Source organism: Pagrus major, chromosome 6 (assembly GCF_040436345.1).
Source record: "Pagrus major chromosome 6, Pma_NU_1.0".
Classification (NCBI taxonomy): domain Eukaryota; kingdom Metazoa; phylum Chordata; class Actinopteri; order Spariformes; family Sparidae; genus Pagrus; species Pagrus major.
In genome coordinates, this window is record NC_133220.1 from 32,052,027 (window position 1) to 32,075,283 (window position 23,257).

At 40.1% G+C, this 23,257-nt stretch overlaps 1 protein-coding gene across 1 annotated transcript in view; it reads left to right on the top strand.

The window, feature by feature from the left end:
• Positions 1 to 22,814, top strand: part of LOC140998257 (integrin alpha-5-like) — a 46,790-nt gene extending 23,976 nt beyond the window's left edge. Inside the window, exons 16-30 of the mRNA XM_073468476.1 lie at positions 900 to 955; positions 1,544 to 1,701; positions 3,755 to 3,892; positions 9,334 to 9,401; positions 14,070 to 14,220; positions 14,916 to 15,008; positions 15,451 to 15,530; positions 15,814 to 15,894; positions 15,987 to 16,092; positions 16,218 to 16,376; positions 16,500 to 16,607; positions 19,486 to 19,599; positions 20,567 to 20,668; positions 20,801 to 20,923; positions 21,976 to 22,814. Of these exons, the coding sequence (XP_073324577.1) occupies positions 900 to 955; positions 1,544 to 1,701; positions 3,755 to 3,892; positions 9,334 to 9,401; positions 14,070 to 14,220; positions 14,916 to 15,008; positions 15,451 to 15,530; positions 15,814 to 15,894; positions 15,987 to 16,092; positions 16,218 to 16,376; positions 16,500 to 16,607; positions 19,486 to 19,599; positions 20,567 to 20,668; positions 20,801 to 20,923; positions 21,976 to 22,059 (1,621 nt within the window). The 3' untranslated portion in view covers positions 22,060 to 22,814. The remainder of the gene's footprint in view (positions 1 to 899; positions 956 to 1,543; positions 1,702 to 3,754; positions 3,893 to 9,333; positions 9,402 to 14,069; positions 14,221 to 14,915; positions 15,009 to 15,450; positions 15,531 to 15,813; positions 15,895 to 15,986; positions 16,093 to 16,217; positions 16,377 to 16,499; positions 16,608 to 19,485; positions 19,600 to 20,566; positions 20,669 to 20,800; positions 20,924 to 21,975) is intronic.
• The last annotated feature ends 443 nt before the right edge of the window (positions 22,815 to 23,257 follow it).

The following is a 23,257-nucleotide window of genomic DNA, read 5'->3' on the forward strand; positions in this document are numbered from 1 at the left end:
CTACAGCAAATACTTGTTGAGCAGCTGCTCTGTCAGGAATGCAACAGACGTGCAGCTGGTGTATCTGTTTACTGTGCATCCAAACAAACTCATGCTGTTGAAGTCAGTCAATATTAAAGGGTAACTCCACCAATTTAACACATTAAGTCACATTGTGGGTAATATAGGCGCTGGGCATTGAACAGGAATAAAAAAGCCGATACCTCTGGATCTGCTGTATCGATTTTGATCATCTCCATAATGAGTCTAATAGTGTTAGCACAATGCTAGACCAGTGGACCAAAGTCTACATTACCCACAATGCAACATAGCCACTGAGTGACATCACTGGAAACAATTCATCAGATTACATGCAGCTTCCTCTGGAGCCACAAACGGCTTTATGCTACTTCTTTCACATATGCAGTAGTACTTCCCAGGAGCTGTAAACACACTTTAATGCGTAAAACTGGTGCTTACCCTTTAATTTCAACAGTGATCTGATTTCATGATGCACAAGGGGCAAGTAGTTTTCCACACAACATTAGTACACAGTAAAGTTGGTTACAGTAGTGACTCTTCATTTAACAGCTCACTGTACTGAAAGTGACTTTTTTTCTTGTTTTGTGGTCTTTTGGTAGGCAACCTGAATCCAGTGTAGGAATGGCAGACTTGGCCACTACCAATAACAGAGACTGTTTAGAGAGATAATTCCTGATTGTGAATACCTTCAATAGGTTTTACAGAGAAAATGCAAACCTTAAATAGTATCAAACATGGGGTTTGGTTTTATACCTTCAAGATCATAGCTTTAAATAAAAATGATATAGAAAAGAACCCATATCAGTGTAAGCACATCTCTATAAGCTCAGTGTTAAGTTGTTTTTTTCTCCACATTTTTGCCTGTGTTCAACCTCCAGTGTCAGCATCAGTTTCTGCCTGCTGGCTAATGGGAAGCACCTCCCCTCTCATCTAGGTAAGGCACACACACACACACACACACACACACACACACACACACACACACACACACACACACACACACACACACACACACACACACACACACACACACACACACAGATGGTCCCTATTACCTTGCTTTCTTTGTGTAGCCACAAGTATGCTGGACCTCACTGTGGTCAATTTGGCAGTTAAGATCAAGATAAAAGAACAATCATGTAAATACAGGGTAACTTGGTGGGCTTCAGCAGTTTAGAAAAGTGTGTGTGTGTTTATTTTAAGTGCGTTGGTGTGTATTGTCTGTGTTCTCTGCATAGTTTTTATCATGTGGGCCACAGCAATGCCCTCTGTGTGTTTCTCTATACTGTATAAAATATAGCACATAAAGACAATTTACCATTATAATGTCAACCACTGTATGTGTGTGTATGTGGCGCACGTGGTGAGGCATGCATGTAATATGTCAGCGCAAATATGTGCTTGTGTGCCTGTGCATACATTTACATGCATTTTTGTGTTTAATGCAGGCATATAGATGTACTGTGTGTATATTCACTGTTTTCTTGCCTTGTCTGTGTCTGTATGTGTGTATAATTTCAAGGCTTTGTGGTGGAGGTTCAGTTGGACAGTGTGAAGCAGAACCAGAAGGAGTCCATCAGGAGGACTCTGTTCCTGGACACTCAGCAGCCTAGTTTGCTGAAGACCTTCAGCCTCGCCAATGGAACACCCTCATGCCATGACGCTAAGATCTATCTGCGGGTCAGTCACACTGGTTGTTTTCCACCTCAATGTCAAGCAGATTGGGTTAATACGTTTGAAATGTTGCAAATGCTATTAAGGCATATTTCCTTCAGATATAATAAATATTAAACAAGACGCTAGCAACTCTGTGAGGTTGTATACAGGCACAGAATGCTAATATCAGCATACTTATATGTTTACATTGACAATGCTAACATACTGATGGTCACCAGCTTAGTTAAGCATGTTAGCATGCTAAGTACAGTTGAAGCCAATGCGAAGGTCATTAGTTATGCATGTATTTGGTCATAAACCAAAGTATTGGACCATTTTAAAAATATTGACCTGATGATGGAGTAAGATGAACTTTAAGGGATCATGAGCAGTATCAGAAATCATCCTAAAGGGAACATGAATGTTTGCACCAAATTTCTTGGCAATCCATCCAGTAGTTGCAGAGAAATTGCACTAAAAATCTATCTTTAAATTGTGGTTGGTCTGTTATTTTACAAGAATTTATATTATATTAAGAAAATGTCTTTGTCAAAAAATGTCAAGGCAGAGAAGGTGCAGCTAAAATTTTTCGTGTGCTAAAATGCTAGCTTAACAGTGGTGAGTACTAACAATAATTAGTTATTATTATAACTATCTTCTAATTATTAACTAGTTAGTTGTTTATGTTCATTATTGTAGGTGTTACCTTTCTTTGTTTTGTGATTGAGACATGAGGTAGTCGGATATGGTTAGCGATGGCACCGATTTGCTGCACTTGCAATACACAGCCACCGATCCTTTTGTTCATTAGATTGCTAACTGAGTAGCACAAAGCACATAACCCCAGAGCCAATGAACAGAGTCGCTGTGGCAGCAACAAGCTAACTCAGTGGCTGACGTTAGCACAAAGCACACAGCCACAGCAGTGAGCAGTAACTGACTGCCGTGCCAGATAGTCTTCAGACTGAAGTGCGCTTGTGACGGCTATTTTGCTTGTGTTTACATTATAGTGCACTTAACAAAGTTGTTTATTCATGTTTTTATGTGACTTTTTGGTTGGATACTTTTAAAATACTGATTTCTTACTGATTTCTCCAGTGTTCTCAACCCCAGCTTTATGAACTGTGAAAAGGTTTGAGTCTGCTTGAACTCCATCATATAGCTGTTTCCAGATGACCTCTTGTACCACTGTAGAACCGGTGCACATGAGCAGTCCTATGATAAATAAACAGACTTCTCATTTAATTTCAGTCAGATTTCATGCTGTCATGTAAACATGAAAACAAAGACAAGTATTGTGCACTAAATATTTCTCAGGCTAATCATCTCAAGCCTTTTATATCTACACTCATTTTCCGGTCCTTAATCCTGGGCCCTCGGGAGCCGGAGCCCTGCTGGTTTTCATTCCAGTCATCTAATCAGAGACCACTTTGCACCTGTGACACCAGGTGAATGTCATTAACTTGTTGCTAGGACAGAGGTTAACGTCATTTCCTAATAGGCAGGGTTTGAAGTTGCTGTTTGAAGTGCTATTTGAGGTGAACCTACTACAGTACCAATCTTCTCATCACTCAGTGGTGACCTGATCAAAGTGAATGGCTGCCAGAAACACTTAAGTCATATGTGTAGATGTTCACTGTTAGGACATAATGATCAGAGCACTCTGCTCTTCGACAGGATAAGAGATGGTTTGAGTGCCATCCCTCCACTCACCTGTCAGTCAACACTTATCTGTTTGTACACCATTTCTTCTTCCTTTTTAATCTTTTCTTTAAAGGGGCCACATCATTATGGCTGGTCGAACACAATTCATGTCACGTTTTAGAGAACTTCAAACACACTGATTTCTGCATGGAGGCCAATAGTCGCTGTAACATCTGCTTTTGATTTGGGGATTTTTTTCTTGTACATTTCCTTGGAACATGGTTTCACAATAATCAGCTCTAAAAAGCTGGAAATGTCTACCCTGATGACAAATTTCTATCCATCTTTTGCTCCTTATCGCAGTGTCAGCTTGATTCAGAGTATTGACAACTGACATCAGTTCCTCACGTGATTGCATATCTCTCTGTTGCAGGCTGAAGAAGAGTTTCGGGACAAACTGTCTCCCATTTACATCAGCCTTAACTTCAGTCTGGATCCTCAGGCCTCAGTGGACCAGCATGGCCTCAGACCAGTCCTTGACTATCAGACAGAACAGCGTATAGAGCAGAAGGTATGTATATTAACCATAAACCATAGCCACGTAAAGGGTCACACAGTGTGTTATGTCATGTACTGAAGATGGGTGGGTTCCAAACTTTTTGAAACCAGGGCACCGTTTCATTAGGCTGTTTTTCATACAAAGGTGCCAATTTCAAGTTAATTTTTCATTATTTTATATATAATTAGACTGTAGTGTAAATGTTTGAAGTACACAGTCAGTGTTAAAGTGCCCAAAAAGTCATACTTGAGTATACCTGGGTAAAAGTAAAGATATCGTGTTAATATATTACTTTGGTAAACATGTCACCCATACCAACAGTACTTAAGTAAAAATCTTAAAAAAGGTTTCCCACACATATATTTTACTTGGGCAGTCCACCCAGGTATATTTGGCAACCCATTTTAGCATTTTATGCTTTTTTGTCTGTCTGAGAGAAGGACGTCATCCACGATTGATCCCCTCCCGTCTACTGCCAATCACAAATGCTCTGCAGACGCTCTCTGGTATCACATCCCTCCTGAAAACGCATTGTGACACATGCACTTAGTTACATTACATCACTATTCACAGCCCACTTCAGTATTGGTATTGGGAATATGCACTGTGACAACTCATCATTTATTTGATCAAAACCAAAATGTGTCTTATTTACAGACATCTTATCAACATGCTCTGTTTACAGTGACGTATTTCCATCAATTGCTCTCACAGGGCCGTGAACCACTAATTTTAGCTATCGTATAACTCGGATTTCCCCTAAATATCCAACCTTTAAATCCACGAATAACTGCTCTGTTTCAGTTCTTCTTGGAAGTTAGATTTCCAAAGCTATGAAGTGTATCTGTGTAGAGTTGTAAACTGTATCTATATATATTACATCACCACACTAAACATTTAGGCCGCACCACTTATAGGGCCACACGCCTTGCTTTTTATGAACTAAACAGATACTCACCACAACGTTTACCAGTGCAGAGAGAACGTAACAGATGGCATGATGAACAGTTTCACGAAGCCTTACCGAACAATCTAAAATCATGTACAAACATCTGTTAAACAGCAATTCTCTGGACTATAAGTGTTTAACTTCACCCTCCAAACCACAAAACATCTCCCACTGTTTACATTTGGCATGCAGAGAATTTATTTGACTGGCAGAGGCGGAGGTTACAGGCCTCCATTTTAAAATTGACATCAAATGTAAGGCCCCTCCGCAGTGCCAAACTCCATATGGTTAGAGGTTGAGGGTCAGCCCTGATAGAGAGAAGGCTGATTACTGCAGCGTGGTCTCCACTGGTAGTGTTTCCACTTTCTTACATGAAGAGATGGAAGGGTTCTGGAGGACTGGCGAGTCATGGCTCTGCAAAAACACAGAGGGATGGCTGACAGCTCCGTTTGGGTGGGGCGGCTCCCACACATCTGGTTGTGGTTTGTTTATGTATTTTGCCAGTGGTCTCCTCCATCAGGGAAGAGCCAGAGCCTGAAAACGTGCACATGTTTGTGTGAGTGATATAAGGTGAAGTGAGTGTGTGATGTGGGTGTGTGAGCGTTTACATCATGTACTTGCAACTGGCTGTTTTTAAGAGAATACACCAACTTTTCCAGCCTAGAAACTTTGAAAGCAACATTATGAATTCCATCTGTTTTCTCTTCTTCTCATGTGAGGGGAATTAATCAGCTTTTCATCCACTGATCAGTATGAGAACATCCTGCATGTTCCCAGTGGACTGCTTCATGCTAACACTTCAGTTTACAGTGTTTAGACTGACACTAGGCTCCATGCTGACAGTTTAGCAGACACTATGTCCAGTGGCACCAGAGGATCAGAGCCTTGCTGCTGTGTCTCACCAATCTTACGTGTACATTTAAATAGAGTGGATTTGAGTGACTTTTCCTGATCCAGCAGGAGTTCATCAGTACAGTAAATGAAAGGATTGTACTTTAAAACGAATCACAGCTGAAAATCATGGTTTTGCTGCCGTCAAACTGTTAAATGTTTGATAATGTGGTGGTGATGATGCATTGCTGTGTAGTGTAATGTTAAGTCATTGCTGGGTGTGGTCACACTGCAACCGGCCACAGTTCTGACCACACCTACAGTTAAAATTATACGGCTTCAGATTTTCATGATGTCAAACCCCATTATTGACAGTATTAACGTTTCTCACTAATAGCCATATAATGTCTTTACATTCTGTAACTGACTCTCCACATGGTAGTTTTATTGTTACTGGTGGGGTCCGCCTTTCTCTACAGGGTTTAAATTGCACATCCACAAGGTCTGAATGTTTTCGTCTGATTTGAATTTATCACTCTTTTTAGTACTTGCCACAAATATAATTTAATTTACACAATGAAGTCCTGTAGGCTAATTAATTGATAATAAAATAACATTTGTTCTACTATTCTGTCACATTTACAACAATTCTTCTTAAAAGTTTACTATCTTTGAGGTAGAAAACACAATGAGCAACCATACAGAAGAAACCGATCCTCTGTGTTTCAGCATATCCTCTTACCAGTTTTAATACCTTTGAGAAATGCTATGGGAGTGTCTGACCATTCTTATAGCACTGACCTGAGGTCATTACTGTATTTGGTGAGAGAGAAGGAACATGCATCACGTGATATTTGAGCGGGTTGAGGACTAAGAGCATTGATGTTAGACATTTAGTTGGAGTGTGTAATTTTTTCCTGCACTTGATTCTCCACCTTTTCAGTGCTGCTCTGTAATTAGAGCAAATGCTCTGATGGATGTAGGTCTGTCTTTGTGTCTGAGTAAGCCACTTGTTGATCTGCCTGGATAGTTTATATCTTCGATTTGGCTTTTTTCAATTCATCAAAAAAAAAAAAATCACCACACAGGTGAAGTGCAAGCTGCTACTTTTGCATAAATCATAACTGAGTTTTCAACTTACGCGCAAGGGATTTACAAGAAAACATACATCCAAATAGAAAAGGACAAAAGTCGATGCTTGCACTGCACTAAAAAAATCATAATACACAGAGTAATAATTGACTTTATATGCAGTTTAAGACGTCCTGTCAACAGTTTTAGATATATCTTTCATAATGGTGGTCGAAGGGGAATTTTTTGGTGGCAGTTGGACTTTTTCACTTCAATAACACAAGTGGCCACTTGGAAAAAATTGCAGGATGACTGAGTGGTGGCTCTGTAATCATCAGCCACACAGAAATGTGAATGAACTGTAAATGTGTCAAATGACCAATCCCTTATCCCCCATGACAAAAACAATTTAATCATGTTGTGTTTTTCCTTTTCCTTGCTATTTGTTCTAAATGAATTGACTTTTTAAGTTTAATTTTTTTTACTAATAATGAAGGTTGCTTAGCTTGATATAATTTTTTAATCCTCAGTTATGACCCACTATAAGTGTGTGGCGTTGTCCGCAGAGTGTTAGGTTTGGTGGTACTAAGACTCAGGCGCAGAAACCAGGATGAGTGGAGAATTCAATGTTTATTGTAGAGAAAATGGTAATGTGAAGATCCACGGGGAGGCACGGGAGTGAGCGTGAGGGGAGAGAGCTGCGGGTGGTTTCCTCGGGAAGGCACTGGAAAAACACAAGAGAGAGCACATGAGACAAAAACACAAAAATACCAACAACACTGCTGGGCTAATTCAAAACTTCTTTCTCGGAAAGATTGCACGAAGGGCCTGGAGCTGTATTACCAACTGGTGGTGTGAACAAGACTCTGGCACTGTAGAGAGCGTCCCCAGGTCTCTTGTAGGTAGCTCTGATTGGCAAACGCGGCACTGGTGTGGCTCTCTGCAGCGCCGTGATGGGAGAAACTCAAAACAGGTGTGTTAGTAAAGAAACCTGGAGTGCACGAGGAAAACACAGGAAGTGGGGGGAAACCAACAGGAAGTGAACAAAATAAAACCAAAAAATGAAACCAAAGACCAAAAACACCACACAGAGACCCTGTATTTTCTTTTTTTCGCATTATTTTGCTGTGTTCAGGACGTTTCAGGGCATCAGCAAGTCTGGAGAAAGATAGTTGATTGTTGAGTCTCATTCCCACATTGTCAACGCTCAATCTGGGATTGAGACTTAACAATCAATTATCTCTCTCCAGAATTGCTTAGGCCTACTGCACCTTTGAATGTTGTGTTTACAAACAGCAACCGACAAATCCTGCAAAGTATGCCGTTCGGGCAAGGGATTATTTCATCTATTTGCTGGCAGGAGAAGGGAGTAGGAGAATTATGACTGAGTAATCAATGCTCAGTGGATACATGATTTCCCACAGTAAATCAGCTTCATTAAGTCAATGACACTTCTCTTTAAAAATGTAGTACTGCAGTTACAGTTTAATAAAATCATTTGCATCATTACTGTAAATATTGAAGTATTATAATAAATCTTAATTCAGATTCTTGATTTGGTGCTGATATCTGTGTTTTCCCTCCACATCTTGAAATTGACCAAAAGGCCAACCGTGTGCTCTGTCCCTTTAAGAGCTGCAGGGAAACATGGGTCACATAGATGAAACATATGGGAAGATAAAGAGATGAAAGTGAAAAATAAATGAAAAGTGGTTTGAAGGGAGGGAGGATAAGTTGGGACTCATCACTTGATCTTTGTAAGTCTATTACAGAGTGCGTGTGCTGCTGTCTGTTTGGCGTTTAATGGCCGATAGCCTCTATAGTCTGGAGTGAATGTAAAAGCAGGGTCTTGAATGAGGAATCTCCACTGAGACACTGTTAACCATTGCCAGGGTGATTCTCTGCTCTCTGTAGCCCTCCGTAGCATTCTTCTGGAATCTAATGCTTCCCATATGTTTGAGAGATGAGGGTATGGCAACAGTGACATTATGGAGCTGCATGGAGACAGAAAGGGAGAAAAGAGAGAGTGAAGTGAAAAGCTCAGGGGACACACTGCATGGACAATACCATCACATCAAATCACGTTAATCTTGTACTGTGGTTTTCACGAAGTCATTTGTCACGTGAGACTATAGAGCAGATTAAGCTCTTTTCTCTTTTAAATGTGAGGTTTTCTCTCCTTTTCATCGAGGCTTTTCCACAGAAATGTCGAATGTTTTTAGATGGAATTCATCATCCTTTCATTCTCCTAAACCTTCACCATGTTTTCTCTGTTCTTCCTTTTCTTCTTTCCCACATGTATTACTTTTTATCCTGCAAACATGAAAGGATGCTGCTTTCACACAATGTCTTGGCATCTGGTTGCTGCAAATATTGTTACAGTTTTGTGCATTTATGCAGGATATGTATAGTCTCTATCCTCTCTTATCCTTTCATTAAATCATGAGTTTAGTGTGCTGGCTTCTGTAAACATGCACGTCCTCGAGAGCTTTTCTCTCTCCATACCTTTGGACTCTGGATACCTCTCTCTCTTTCACCCATCATAACCATCCCTCGCTCCTCTCTCTTCCTCCATTTATCTTTATCCTTTTTTCCCTCTCAGGCCCAGATTCAACTGGATTGCGGAGAGGACAACATCTGTGTCCCTGACCTCAAGCTGGCTGTTTATGGGTGAGAGGAAGTCACATTTCTATTACTTTACCTGATTCAACAAACAAAACCTAAACCCTCCGTTCATCCAGTGCTAATCTGTCACTGTTTTCTCCGCCTGTGACTGTTACAACACAACAGAGACTCACCGTATTACATTTGCCATGTGAGACATCCAGTGTGTGTGGTGGCTCTTTTCTCTGCTGAAGTTGAAGTGATGCATTTTATGTTTTTGGTTAGTGTGGAATGAACAAAAGGAGAACTGCATAGTAAGAGCAAGCAGCAGTTACAGTCTTGGCTGAAAAGAAAAAGTAAACGAGACCACTTACAGGAACCACACACACACACAAATTGCCACAGGACGGTTTAAAACAGTTAGTTTAATCTTCTGGCCACTTGAGGGAACTAGAACAAGCTGTGAACCTACATTAACATACAGTTAATATGGCTGTTAGCAGACAATTGCCAACACATCAGCAGACACGGAGCAACATTAGCATTGAATTGGAGTTGTGTCTCTAGCCTTCCAACAAATGTAAGTTCAAAATTGACTTTCTTTTTGCTCTGTTTTGGTCTCCTCCAACCCCTGAGGAAAATATCTGGCTCTTTAGCTGCTAAAAGTTTCACTTTGTTTACCTGGACCTTCAGTTGCTAACCTTGGCCATATGCTGTTCTGAGTGGGTCGAAAACAGCCCCATGGCACGAGATAGTGTTGATGAGAGCTTTGAGACTAAACCAAAACAGTAAAGTTTCAGGCAGTACAACCAAAACAATGAGCTGAAAGGTGCTAAAAAGCTCCATAGAGCGGAGGGGAACTGCAGAGTTGTCTGATGACTGCGGGGTAATCGCTGCAATTACACATTACACATAATCATTTAATCAATGGTTATTATTAAAAAAATAATAATGCAGCTTTAATGTTTTTTTTGGAAAGTGGTGAGTGGGTTTTTTTTAGACAATATTTTTGGAAATTGTTTTTACTATATTTGTGAGTCATAGTGTTGATAGACTGGGAAGAGTAAGGGCTAAAACATGCCACAGCGAAGCTCCCTGACCAGTATCAGACTGTGTATCGTGGACATACTCTATGGTATGAACCATTGGGCTACCAGGTCATCCCAGTTAGCCATGATTTCAAATTCAAATATTATAGATCCCACTGCTTTTCTTGAAAGAACCTGCCTTTCTTTAACCCTGATTGGCTTACCCTGATATTCTGCTGCTAACTCAGTGCAGATGAAACCACAATGAATATAACATTACTGTTTAACATTTATTCAGAAGGACTCTGAGTTAACAGTTTGAGTCTAGCACAGAATCTGTATTCTTTGGTTGTGGCTGTGTTTTTCCTCCGGTTGGTGTGTAAAAGAAACAGCTTGGGTGGTGCTGATACAGCAGATTGTGAGCTGTAGTTTCCCCTGTAAACATACCAACCTCTTTGGCTCAGGTCGCAGCTGTGTCTCTGGGCTAGGGAGAATGCTTGACTCAAACTTTTAACCCATAGCCATGTCCAACTAACACAACCAGTGAAGGCAACCAATCAGAGGTCTTGCAAGAAAAGCAGTGGGATCCATAAATACATTTTAAAGGCCTCATTAGTAAATGGCAGAACATGTACAGTAAGAAAATTGATAATTCTTCACATTGTGGCATTTCCTCCTTGGAGTCCATTATGTCTATGTCTATGTCTATGTTGTACTTCTGAGTGTTTTACTGCTCTTATGCCATGGCCAAGGATAAACGAAAGCTGGATGTAAATCTTCAAAATTTTTATTTAGGTACTCTGTGAAGATTTTCACCACTAGAAGTGCAATGGAGCAATGTTTTAATTAATGGGTCCCTGTTTGATGTATCATGTGCACACACATCAGGAAGTGCATGCATGCGAATTAGCTCATGAGCAACCAATAAACATTTCGGTGGATGGTTTCATGTTATTCCACTGATCATTAAGGCTTGTACGATAAATATCTGCAGGCAAAAAATGCAGCTTTCCAAATCTTTTAGGTTGAAGAAAATTAATTCAAACATGCATATTTCTTTAGAACACAAGGATATACATAATATCTTAACATTGCATGTAAACATTGCTGTGTTTAATTACAGAAATAAATATAGTTGCCATGGTTATCTGGAAGAATTTACTTTATCTGCAGGGAAAGGAAGCTTAGGAATGATATTGAAAGGAATAAACATGGTTCCGTGAGGTCGGATCATTGAGGACACAAATGATAAGGCGCTGTTTACAGCTCATAACAGGCCTACGCTGGAACAAAGAGCTCTGACTCCTGGAACATTATCTTATTATTGTTAATTAATCATATATCCTTGTTTGTGAATGGACGCCAGCCAAATATCTGGCAAAGTCTCAGTCCATTCACAAAGCGAACCCACGCTCAGACTCTCTCCTCCCAGTCAGCTCTGTTATGAGGAGTGTTTTTCATTACATGGCCATGTGATTTCTCTTAGCTGCAGAAATACAATCAGTGCGAAAAAGTCTCCCATGAAAACTCAAAGATCTGCATTTGTAGCTGCCATGGGACCAAACTGGAATGATTCAGCACTTTCACTAAACACAATTTCCCTTCGCTGATTTACTATAAGACAGCATTTTTGTCTCGCTAGCCAATAATTTGCAAATAGTGGTGTGTTTAACATTCACAATCGAGAAGTCTGCACCGATGTTTGAGTTGTATCTTCAGGCTTAAATTATGCTTTTATGAGCTTCATGATCCACTTTTATATTTTCCCAACAAAACTCGGTTTACATCTCCATTATACGCTGCAGACTTCTGTCCGTTCTCAGCATCTGTTCAGTGTTGGTGTTAGGGTATCGGTGTTGCTTCCTCTTCATTCGCTAAACTTGCCTGGGCCTAATTAAATTCATCTGGTGGTTGTCTTACCTAGCGAGGGGTCACTGCGTCCAGACCCTCTGAAGACAGGGGGGAGGGGGGACGGAAGGGAATGAAAGAAGAACCCGGATTCTGACCCTCAACCAGACGCCTTTCTCCTCTTTCTGCTCAATAGAAACATGAATTTACTAACACAGAGTGTAGCTGCTGGGGGAGGGCTGGAGTTGGAGGGTGTCGAGAGGATTTATCACTGCACTAGAGAAAGCGTGTTTGCACACAGGGGCGTCACTGTGAACACGCGGAATGAGGAGGGGGGTTGGTTTCCTGAGACAAATCACAGTGATCAAATTTGGGTCATTTCCCAGGTCGGTCACAGACAGATATGCAGGAGAAAATGGCCTTTGGGGACTGATGAAAACAGAGATGCATTGTCTGGAAAGACTTCACGTCCCTGCTTTTCATTACGTTTTACAATTGCTTCTCGGGCATTTTGGTCATGCCCTGCACCAAGTCACTTCAAACGAACGCAGCAGCAGACATAGCACAAACTGTGCCAGTATTTCAGACAAGAGGCTGAAAATTCTGACTGCAGTAGATAGGCTTTTCGAGGCTGACAAAAAGTAATGGCTTTGTAATAGATAGACCACTTTTAAAAATCTAACAGAGGCTAAGAGTCTACAGCCATGCAAGGGATCTGTGAGGCTGCACATGGTGTGGCTATGAGCTAAACGCTAACATCAGCATGCTAATATGCTTGCATTGACAATGCTAACCTACTGATATTTAGCAGGTATATGTATTCACTTCCTTTAGCCTGTTCGTAAACAAACATTTGCCAATTAGCAATAGAGCCAAAGTGAGGATGATGCAAAAGTCTGCAGTTTTGAACGTATTTGGTTGTGAACAAGCAATTTTGTGGGTAGATGAAAAGTTAATCGTCATTTTGATTTCTTTAATCTCCTGATTACATCTGTGTTCTAATTAAAGCCCTCTGTGTAGGATTTAAACATTTCAGACTCTGGACTGTGCAAGAAAGGGCCAGAAAACAGAAATATTATGACTGGATCGTGATTCTCTTGAGAAAAAGAACCATTTTGTTTGTTTGATATGTGCCATATCAGGTCAAATATGAACTCAATATTCATACTTCATGGAGACATGTATCATGCAGAAAACATATGTGCAGCATTCATTAGCTGTTGAGTCAGATAATCCCCTCAGTAGTGGAGACAAACACTGGCTGCAAACAGAGTGAATATGGAACTTACAATTGTCTGATGTTCAGAAACAGTATTCAAATGAATGCTAATGTTGCTCCATGCTGCATTTATAAATGTGCAGCTGTTTGCTAACACAACTTTAAGGTGAAGGTAAACCAGATGTTGTGTTTACACCTTGTACTGCCTCAAGTGGCCAGAAAGTCTGAGTGCAGGTTTAACACACTCCAACACACCTGATTCAAATGATCAGCTCGTCATCAAGCTCTGCTGAAGCCTGATAACGACCCATTCATCTGAATCAGGTGGGCTGGAGCAGGGAAACAATGCAGGAGCCCCAGGACAAGGAAACACTGATCTCTAAAATACATTCTCAGTGTTACATCAAAGTGATACAAACTGAATTAGAAATACTGTTTAAGTGGATATTCTTATTTTTTTTAAATATCTGACTCCATTATGAGTTCTGTATGCATCTTTTTACTGCAGTATATGCAATCAGAAAAGAGAAACTCAGCCTGTATTAAAGGCCCTTCAACAGCCTTTAAAGAGTGGTTCAGTTATGACTATTAAACATTCAGAAGAAGTACAATGACGATGTTATGGTTCTCCTCCCTCAGTGACAGGACAGAGGTTTACCTGGGTGATGAAAACTCTTTGAGCCTGACCTTCAACGCCAGGAACGAAGGAGAGGGAGGGGCGTACGAGGCCGAGCTCTATGTGGTGCTGCCCCAGGAGGCCGACTACAGCGGGATAGCACGCCACAATGCGGTGAGGCAGACAGCTGTCACTGTAACTATGGCTTTAGCTATTATTATTATATTTTATAATTGTTATTATTTATTTTTGCTGGATAATTATAGTTTTCCAACTTAAAGGAAAAATTCACCCAAAAATGAAAATTCAGTCATTATCTGCTCAGCCCCATGCCGTTGGAAAGTTGGGTGACTTTTTGTAGTACATAAAACATTTATGGGGCTTCACAGCAAAACAGCGTAGCAGTATTCTCCTAAACAACTGAAGGAGATGGGGACTTTTTTGAAATGTAAATCCAAGTCTCCAGTTGCTCTTCAGACAGCACCCTGTCTGAAAGGGGTGCTAGGGCCTAGAAGCTACAGTGAAGATTTAGGCTTTAAAAAATAAAAATAACGTCTTTTTTAATCAGTTTCGCATCTCAGGACTTCTGGAGACTTGGATTACGCTGAATGAGCTGCACTGAGCCATTTTTGTTTAGGAAAATGCTGCAATGTTTTCCCACCAATATGGGAGCAGTATAAAAACACAGTATAAAAATCTTCTTGTGGCAGAAAACACATCATCGACCATGTCAGAAAAGCTGTAAAAGTATTAATATGTCTTATAATACAAATATGAAGTAATGTTGCAAAATATTTTAGTTTATGTGTTTAGTTCTGTAGTAATCTTAACATCAGAGTTAACAGTATTTGATGTTTGTGTTTCTCTAGAGCTTGACTCAGCTGACGTGCAGCTATGAGGCAGAAAACCAGACCCGCTATCTCGTGTGTGATCTGGGAAACCCCATGAAGTCTGCTACCAGTGTAAGAGCCAACAACGCCCACATGTTGTCTTTGGCCTTTTTCAGTTTTTGTGTCTCAAGTCAAATTGTTCTCGTATGGCGTAATTCATACACAAACTTTGAACGTTTTTACACTGACCTGGTAAAACATACGAAACTAAATCGAACTTTCATGTAGAAAGAACACCCGCTTTTTCCAAAAGCAGGGAATTATTTGAGACCAGAATAAGTCAGCTTTCATTACTACAGATAGAATCTGTTGGAATTATTATGTAAATGAGAGGAAGAAGCTGTTTTTAGATCTCCTGAAAGCTGTGGAGGGAATGTAGGAAAGTTATTTAGTGCAGGGTAAAAAAGAACAAATAAATGTAACACAAATGTAAGACATCTTTGTAATTTTTACGTGATTAATGTGTCATGTTCCATGGATAAATTGTAAATGTTTTCTCTGATTCATTTCCTAGTTATTGGCCGGCCTCCGCTTCACTGTGCCCAGACTGAAGGACACTTACAAAACTGTGGAGTTTGAGCTCCAAATACGAAGGTAGGTCACCTTTTAGTGAGTCCAGTACTGTAATGTGAGATCGGTTCATGTGAGGTGTCTGCAAGTGCTTGTCGGAGCTTGTCTCGATGTTCCCACAAGGTTATGCAGTTATAATGTTTAACTGAATTTTGAAGCAGCATGTTTTGTTTTTATTTTGTTTTTTTAAGGTCTTAAAATCCTTTATTTACATCTAATTTAGCAGTTATTAAATGATATTTTGACAATCAAATTGTACACTTTCATCAGGTTGTTAATAAATGTTGTTCCTGTCTTTCTGTTCTAGTAAAAATGCAAATAACTCAGAGAGTGAGGTGGTGCTGTACGAGCTGCAGGTGGCTGCGATGGCTGATGTCATTCTGCAGGGGTGAGGCTTCATTGCAGAGTCTTCCACTACATTACATTACCATCATATAATCATGCTCATCATAGTGGTCTCTCTGTGTGTTTCTGTTGCAGTGTTTCTCTCCCAGACAAAGTCATCTTCCCCCCTCCCAACTGGAGCGTTAGTCAGAGTCTGAGAGAAGAGCAGGACATCGGCCCTGAGCTTCAGCAGGTCTATGAGGTACACCCAGATTTCTTACAAACCCTCCCGACATACTTTGTAGAGTGCAGAACACATTTCTTCTGTATTTTTAATATTGTGTTTTCAGAACCAGCATCTAAGTTCTAACTCTGTCTCTGTTCCAGTTGGTTAATAATGGTCCCAGTGTGGTCAGCCAGTCGACATTAGAGGTGAGGTGTCCTCTGAGGGCTTACGGCCACCCGCTGCTCTACCCTGTAGAGGTGCTCACTGAGGGCCCGCTCAGCTGCTCCCCAAGACACACCTTCAATGCACTGAAACTCAAGGTGAGGACACACACACACAAACGGCTTAGTTGCCATGGTGAGGTCATTACCCTCGGTCTATTCCTGGCCTTGAACATTTGATTGTGTTTGTTAATGACTCTGTTAATGTCTTTATGTCTGCAGCTCCAGCCTCCTGCAGCAGAGGGTCCCTCATCACTGAAATCCAGCACTGAGCATCACATACAGAGGAGGGAGCTGTACAGAGACCTTTTGGCTGATCAAGGAAACCTGGTGAGACAAAGAAAAGGAAATATAGTTGTAATAAATAAAAGAGAATATGTTTTCTAGGACAGTAGAAAAATAGGCCAAAATTGATGCAGCACAACCACGTTCTTCTTCCTTGTCGAAACCTACATTACCCACAGTTCAACGTGACTGCAGACAAATCACTCGGAGATATTTGAAAGCTGCAGTCCATTTTTGATGGATTCACCTTTTTCTTTTTTTAACTTGTTGAAAACATTTGTTCCTCATCAGGAAAGAACAGTTCACTCATGTGTCCCATAAAGACCACAGGGGGTGTTTGTTCTACTCCTTCTCTTTCCTGCTTGACTCAGCATGTGGAGGTGACGTGAGTCTGTAGAGTGGTTCGCTCTTACAAACGCACCACAACAGAGGCTCTTAAATATAGTCAGTGGCTCTTGTGTTGGGCGTTCAGTCCCACTGGATTTCTTACGGGACTGTGTTTTCATTAGTGTGTGGAAGTGTCCTGTGTTTCAGTCCCCTGAGTGGGCTTTCAACACGCATGTAATAAACCTAAACCAAAAAAAGTCCAGTCAGATTGTGGGAGGAGGTAGCTCCGGCCTCCGAACTTGAAAAAGATTTAAATGATAATGAGATTATTTCTTTCAACAGAGGAAATAGATCTGCAGTAATGAGCTCTGGTCAACCTCTCCTGCTGCTGGCTGTAATTATTTGTGAGATGAAGTTAATTAGTTTGTTGATTTAGTGGGTTGCTTTTGTGCAGCTTACGTCACTTACTGTAATGTTTGCCAGCTAATCTCTTTCATGGTATTTTAATGAATCATCTTTTAAACTAGAGAATCTAACCACATGTTGAAGTTGCTTCCAAACCTCCAAGCTTCACTGTTTTTGAAGGCTGAATGTTGACGCATTGAAATTACTTTAGAATCAAACCAATCTGAAGTGACTGACTTCTGACAGTCCTGGAACCCAGAGCCTATTATGCAAAATAATCAGTTAAAACATGTTATCAAATGTATTTCACTAAAACCGTTCCATGTGTTAAAGGAGTGATTTTCTAGACTAGTTTTCAGTGTTTTAATAAAATGAATGAACTGAAAAGACTTGTAACAAACCATGTTAGTGATATCCACCATGGCTGAGAAACAACAAAATGAGCTCCACCTACAGACACTCAAACACGATTAAAGGAGCAAGATGTCAGACGTGGTCACAATTTTGGTTTAAAACATCAAAAAAACAGTGTGAAGAAACAACAATTATGATGTTACGTCAAAGATGTCTACTGTATGTACTGTGTCTACTGAAGTTAGCATGCTAACCAGCTAGAACCTTGCCTTGTCTTATAATACCACTTTGTAGCCTACTTCAAGAAGCGATAGTCTGATTAAAAGGTGAGATTTTAGTGTTTTAATGAGCAAAATAAACTCACAAAATGTCCAGAAAGGAGATACACTCACACATATTTTTCTTACCAAACAAAAAAAACAACAACCGTACACCATCTGAATTCATGTTCCTCTCTTTTACCAAACTAAGACGAGCCAAATTATCTTGTTAATAATAACAAAAAAGCCCGGTTGAGCTGAGCCCCACTGTACGTGATGATTCCCCCTATGATCCGTGGTCCCAGTCCAGGCAGACAGAGCAGCAGTTGAAGGTTACTCTGGTGATATGCTGCCCCTTATGTCTGTTGGAACTACCTTCGAAAGCTGAACGAAGTCCTATGAATAGATCATAGATCAAAGTGCTGCCCTAAATGACTGGAGGGTGTGGTGCACAAAACACCAAATGAATTAGTGCTTACTAATGTACCAAAGATAGCCACAGCTCCTGCAAATGTAATATACATGTAAATGTAATAGTACTCTGTTTACGCCAGCAAAAACGTAAAATCACTTCCTGTGTGCCAGAGCTTTTATTGGGTGAAAAAGGCTATTGATACTGGTCATAGAGTATATGTTGCTCTGTTTACTGCTGTGGACTGCACTGACTGTGGCAATGACTTTCCTAATGGAGGACAATTTCTATTACAGCCTATTATGATGCTTTGTTTTGACTGATACTGATAGGAGTTCGAAAAATCTGCTGATGATTTATCAGCTGATCGTACTTTTTAAAAACATAACCACATAATTTAAACATAAACTCCTGATATGAATCAATGAGATTTGTTGGTTTTTACTGAGTTGGACATTTTACTCTGGTGCAGAGGTGTACCAGTCTTACAATGTTTCATGCAAAGTAATGTTTGCTGTGCACAGGATACTTTTCCCTGACTTTAGTCTTTAAGGTAGTGCCTCCTCTAAGGCAAAATAAGTGCCCCTTTAAAACTGCACCAAGTGTGGGGAGGTGCTCTCTCTTAGGGACAGACTCAAGGAACAAATGACTTGCCTGCTGTGGTTCCAGTGAGCCACAGTGGGCCCTTCTGCCAAGACACCACTACACCACAGCCGTGGTGGACATATTACATCATGATGACCCTTTCTCACTTCAGACATAGTTTCCATTATTGATATACTTTTAACTTACTGGCTGACATTTACACTGTTACCAATATAAGTGCAGTAAGTACACGAACAAAGACCAATATATCAGCCTGTCACATCTACTATGTATCTACTGTCTACCCCTTTAGTATCTACATTTTTAAAATGAATACTACACTGGGTTCTCTATTTCGATGCAGCATGGATTTATCTTTTTAAATGGATATATAAGTGCTTTCAAAAAGATATCATGAAGGCAAAATTAATATGGATATTGGAAGAAGTCCACCAAATTGTTTTGGCTGTGAGACTTCTAGGCCAATATCTGGCAGCTCAGTCATAAATGAAAAGAAATAGTGCTGAATGCTCTGTTATCTGTGTGCTGTGTGTCTGACCGTGGCTCTGTCCCTCTGTAGACGTGCTCTGCAGTGGAGTGCTGGCAGCTGCAGTGTGATGTTGGGCTGCTGGAGAGAGGAGCCAGCGTTATCCTGGCCGTACGCTCCAGAATCTGGGCTGAAACCTTCATCGAGGTGAGACTACAGGACACACTGCTCTGCTGTGTTACTCATATCTGTTAGTACAGGAAGCTCAAGTCAAGAGGAAAACACAGAGCAGATGAGAAACAAGGTAAAGTCAGATAATCTGTGTTCTCATACTGCCCTCTGCTGGGCAGGTCACTAAACAACATTACAACTCCATACTACATGTTAATCCTATACAGTGTTTACTACACTGTATAGACCTACTAATTTTCACAGTATATGTTTGCAATTATAATACAATAAATTAATGTACTTTCACTTTGTAATTGCATTAAAATGATACGTCATGTCCAAGTACTTCTTAAACTTGACGAGAACAGAGCAAAATGGTTTTCCCAAAGATTTTTTTGTGTACCTGCATCTTCCTGGAGACTTCTTACGATCATCTATTTTTTTTTTTTTACTTTTCTGTCATCTGTGGGGGGCTCCTCAACATCCTTTTACATTTTTAATGCATACAGTCACCTTTTGATTGTAATATTATCAGTATGACCACGCTGCATACTGAAAATCTTTGCAGAATTAGTATGTAGTCAACAGCATGGGGCCTAAGACAGGATGATTGAACATCAGGATGTTTGATTGATTGCCTATATTTTGTAGAACTGATAAATTCTACTCCATTCCAGTACATTAGCACTCATAGCATTTATAATTACAACATGGCATTCTGGTTTGGCTGGGTTTCAGTACAGTGTTTCAATGCCGTAAAGTCTGAATTATTTTTTATGTGATTCAAGATTTACGAGAATTTTGAGGGATAGTTTGCCTTGATTGTTTCCCTCTTGACTTGACTTCAGGTCATGAAAACACTGATTCTTAGCTTTAGGTGATTATACACTCAAGAAAACCTAATTATGCCTAATTAACCCTCTTTAGGATAAAATTATTGGAATTATCAGTCCAGCCCTTATTAAAATGTTTCTTTTTCCAATGACCTTTTGCTTGTCCACAGAGGGCTTATAAGCAATATGTTCTGGAGTGCTCTGTTCAGTACAAGGTGAACAGGATGCCTTATTCTATCCCTCCAAAACTCAAGCCATCGGGATCCAAAAAGGTAACTTCATCAGAATTTTTTTGTGGTTTCTTATAAATATAATGAGCTTGTAAACTTCAGCTTATTTACATGTGAGTGTCAGTGAAAGGTGGTCCAAATTTACCGAGGCTCATCTGATTTCCTGTTGTTCAGGTGGTGACAGCTGTGTTGTGGAACAAGCCAGACAGTCTCTTCTATGTTCCAGTGTGGATCATCATCCTGGCTATTCTAGCTGGGTTGCTATTACTCGCCCTGCTCATATATCTACTATACAAGGTAAAATGCTGATAAATAACTCTGCCTGTACAATTACCAGAGAAAATACCAGTTTCTGACATTTAAGGTACAGTTAAATAGGGGTTAGTTAATGTTACCACAAGGACTAAAAGACACACTTTTGACAGCTATGTGGTCTCATTAATCGTTATCTCCACTTGCATACACATGTTGAGTAAACTGACTCAGTAGAGATACAGTACAAATGCAAATAGATGCAACCTTACTAAAAAGGTCTGCAAAAACAAAAAAAACCAAAAAGACGCAATACGAATGTAGAGACGCAAAAGGCTACAATAAAACACAAAATGACAACAAGGAGACACAAAAAACATAGAGATGCGAAAGGACTTAAAAGGGATGCAGAAGGACTACAAAGAGATACAATACGATTACTAAGAGATGTAAAACAACTACAAAGAAACGCAAAGAAAAACAAAACCAATACAAAAAGACACAGAACGACTTCAAAGAGACGCCAAAGGACTACAAGGGGATACATTATGAATACACAGAGACACAACACAACAAACGCGATATATATGTAAAGACTACAAAGACACTCAAAACAACTACAAAGAGACGTAAAATAATATAAAGATGAAAAACGATTACAAAGAGACACATAATGACCAAAAAGAGATACAAAACTACTATAAAGAGATGAAAAATGACTACTGAAACACAAAACCACCACAAAAAACACAAATGCAAAATGACCACAGAGAAATAATCACAAAGAGACAATAAATATCCACACTGAAAGAAACAGAGCATCCAAAAACGATGCAAAATGTCCGCGAAGAAAAAGACACAAAATGAATACAAAAGATGCAGCCTTGTCATCTGTAAAGGTTTTTCTTGTTTCAGCCTGGGTGTCTTGCTCTTCTATAGGAGGAGTTGGTGAGGCTTCTGTAAACCAGAAATCTTAGTGAGAGTAACCATGAAAGAGAAAGGGAACATTAATTTCTCGAGATTTCTCCTCTTACAGTACAGACTTTTGTGTCAGATTGATCTGTATGTGATCTTCCTCTCTCCATGTTCCCCTCCAGATGGGGTTCTTCAAAAGGTCAGATCCATATGGTACGACCATGGAGAAGGCCCAGCTGAAACCCCAGGCGTCCTCTGAAGCTTAGATCCAAGAAGGAGCCTCAACTGCAGCTGTTCCAATGAACTGGAATTATTATCACATTCCCAAACAAATAAGGAAACTTGCTCACGATAAGCAGGCAACCCATTTATGAAGGGACACTTATGGGTGCTGTATCACTGGAATACACAATATCTGGTGCTGCACTAAAATGCCAAAGCAGGAAAGTATAAGGGTCATGCAGTTGAATATGCACTGTTGTTTTGGACATGAATTCGTACAATCAGAGCAAGACTTATGAAGCTTCTTCAGACAGAGCAGCGACAAGGATTTGTTCCACACAAGATTATCCCTGTGGAAGAATGTTTTGTTGGAAGAATACTCCTCATATGTAATGTGTCGACCAGGAAAAGATCCAAACTTTACAACCCAGATCAATACAGGGAAATATGCACTTCCAGCAAAAGGCACTAAAGCTACAGTATTTCTTCATTCCTAAAAGATGTGTTTTAAGCCATGTTTGCAATCCTAATGTTTGACATTTCTTGAAATTCCTGCTTTTGTACGATTTATACACCACTTTTTATTTATGGCACAACGTTGTCGTATTGGTTGTTGACTGTTGTACTGTACTGTCTGCAGGACAATCCTGATCAAACTGCAATGTTGAACTTGAATTATTCCTCTCCCATATTGGGAGGTATTTTGTGTATGTTGTAATGTATGAAGTGTATTCATTGTGTTATGACCCTTTGGTGTTGTGGCCCAGAATAAAGCCTTATTTTGTATACCCACCCAAAACTTTATTCCAGTGCGAGTCGTAAGTAAACAAAATAAAACGGAGCCCATTGCTATTGACATGACATACTGTATGTTGGAATTAATGGTGCCATGTCCAAGGAAAAATGTCATGTAGATTTAGCTTTTTTTCTTTCTAAATTGATATTTTGCTCACTATTCTACAACAGTTCTCCACATTTAGTAATCAAAAATATGTATTGCTCTACTCAGTCAAATGCGTTGGTGGTTTCTTACCGCCCTCTGCAGGTGGATACTTGTTACTACAACCACACAGTCAACCACAGCCCCCAGCATAGTGGTGAATATGACCCAGATTTGATGTTTAGAATGGACCACTATAGGAGCCTGCTGAGTTGTTAATTAGCCGGATCAGAACTTGGCTTGACTTTGGACTTCGGTCCATCCTTTGCAGGCTTGCCACCTAGCTGGTATGAGATTCTGTT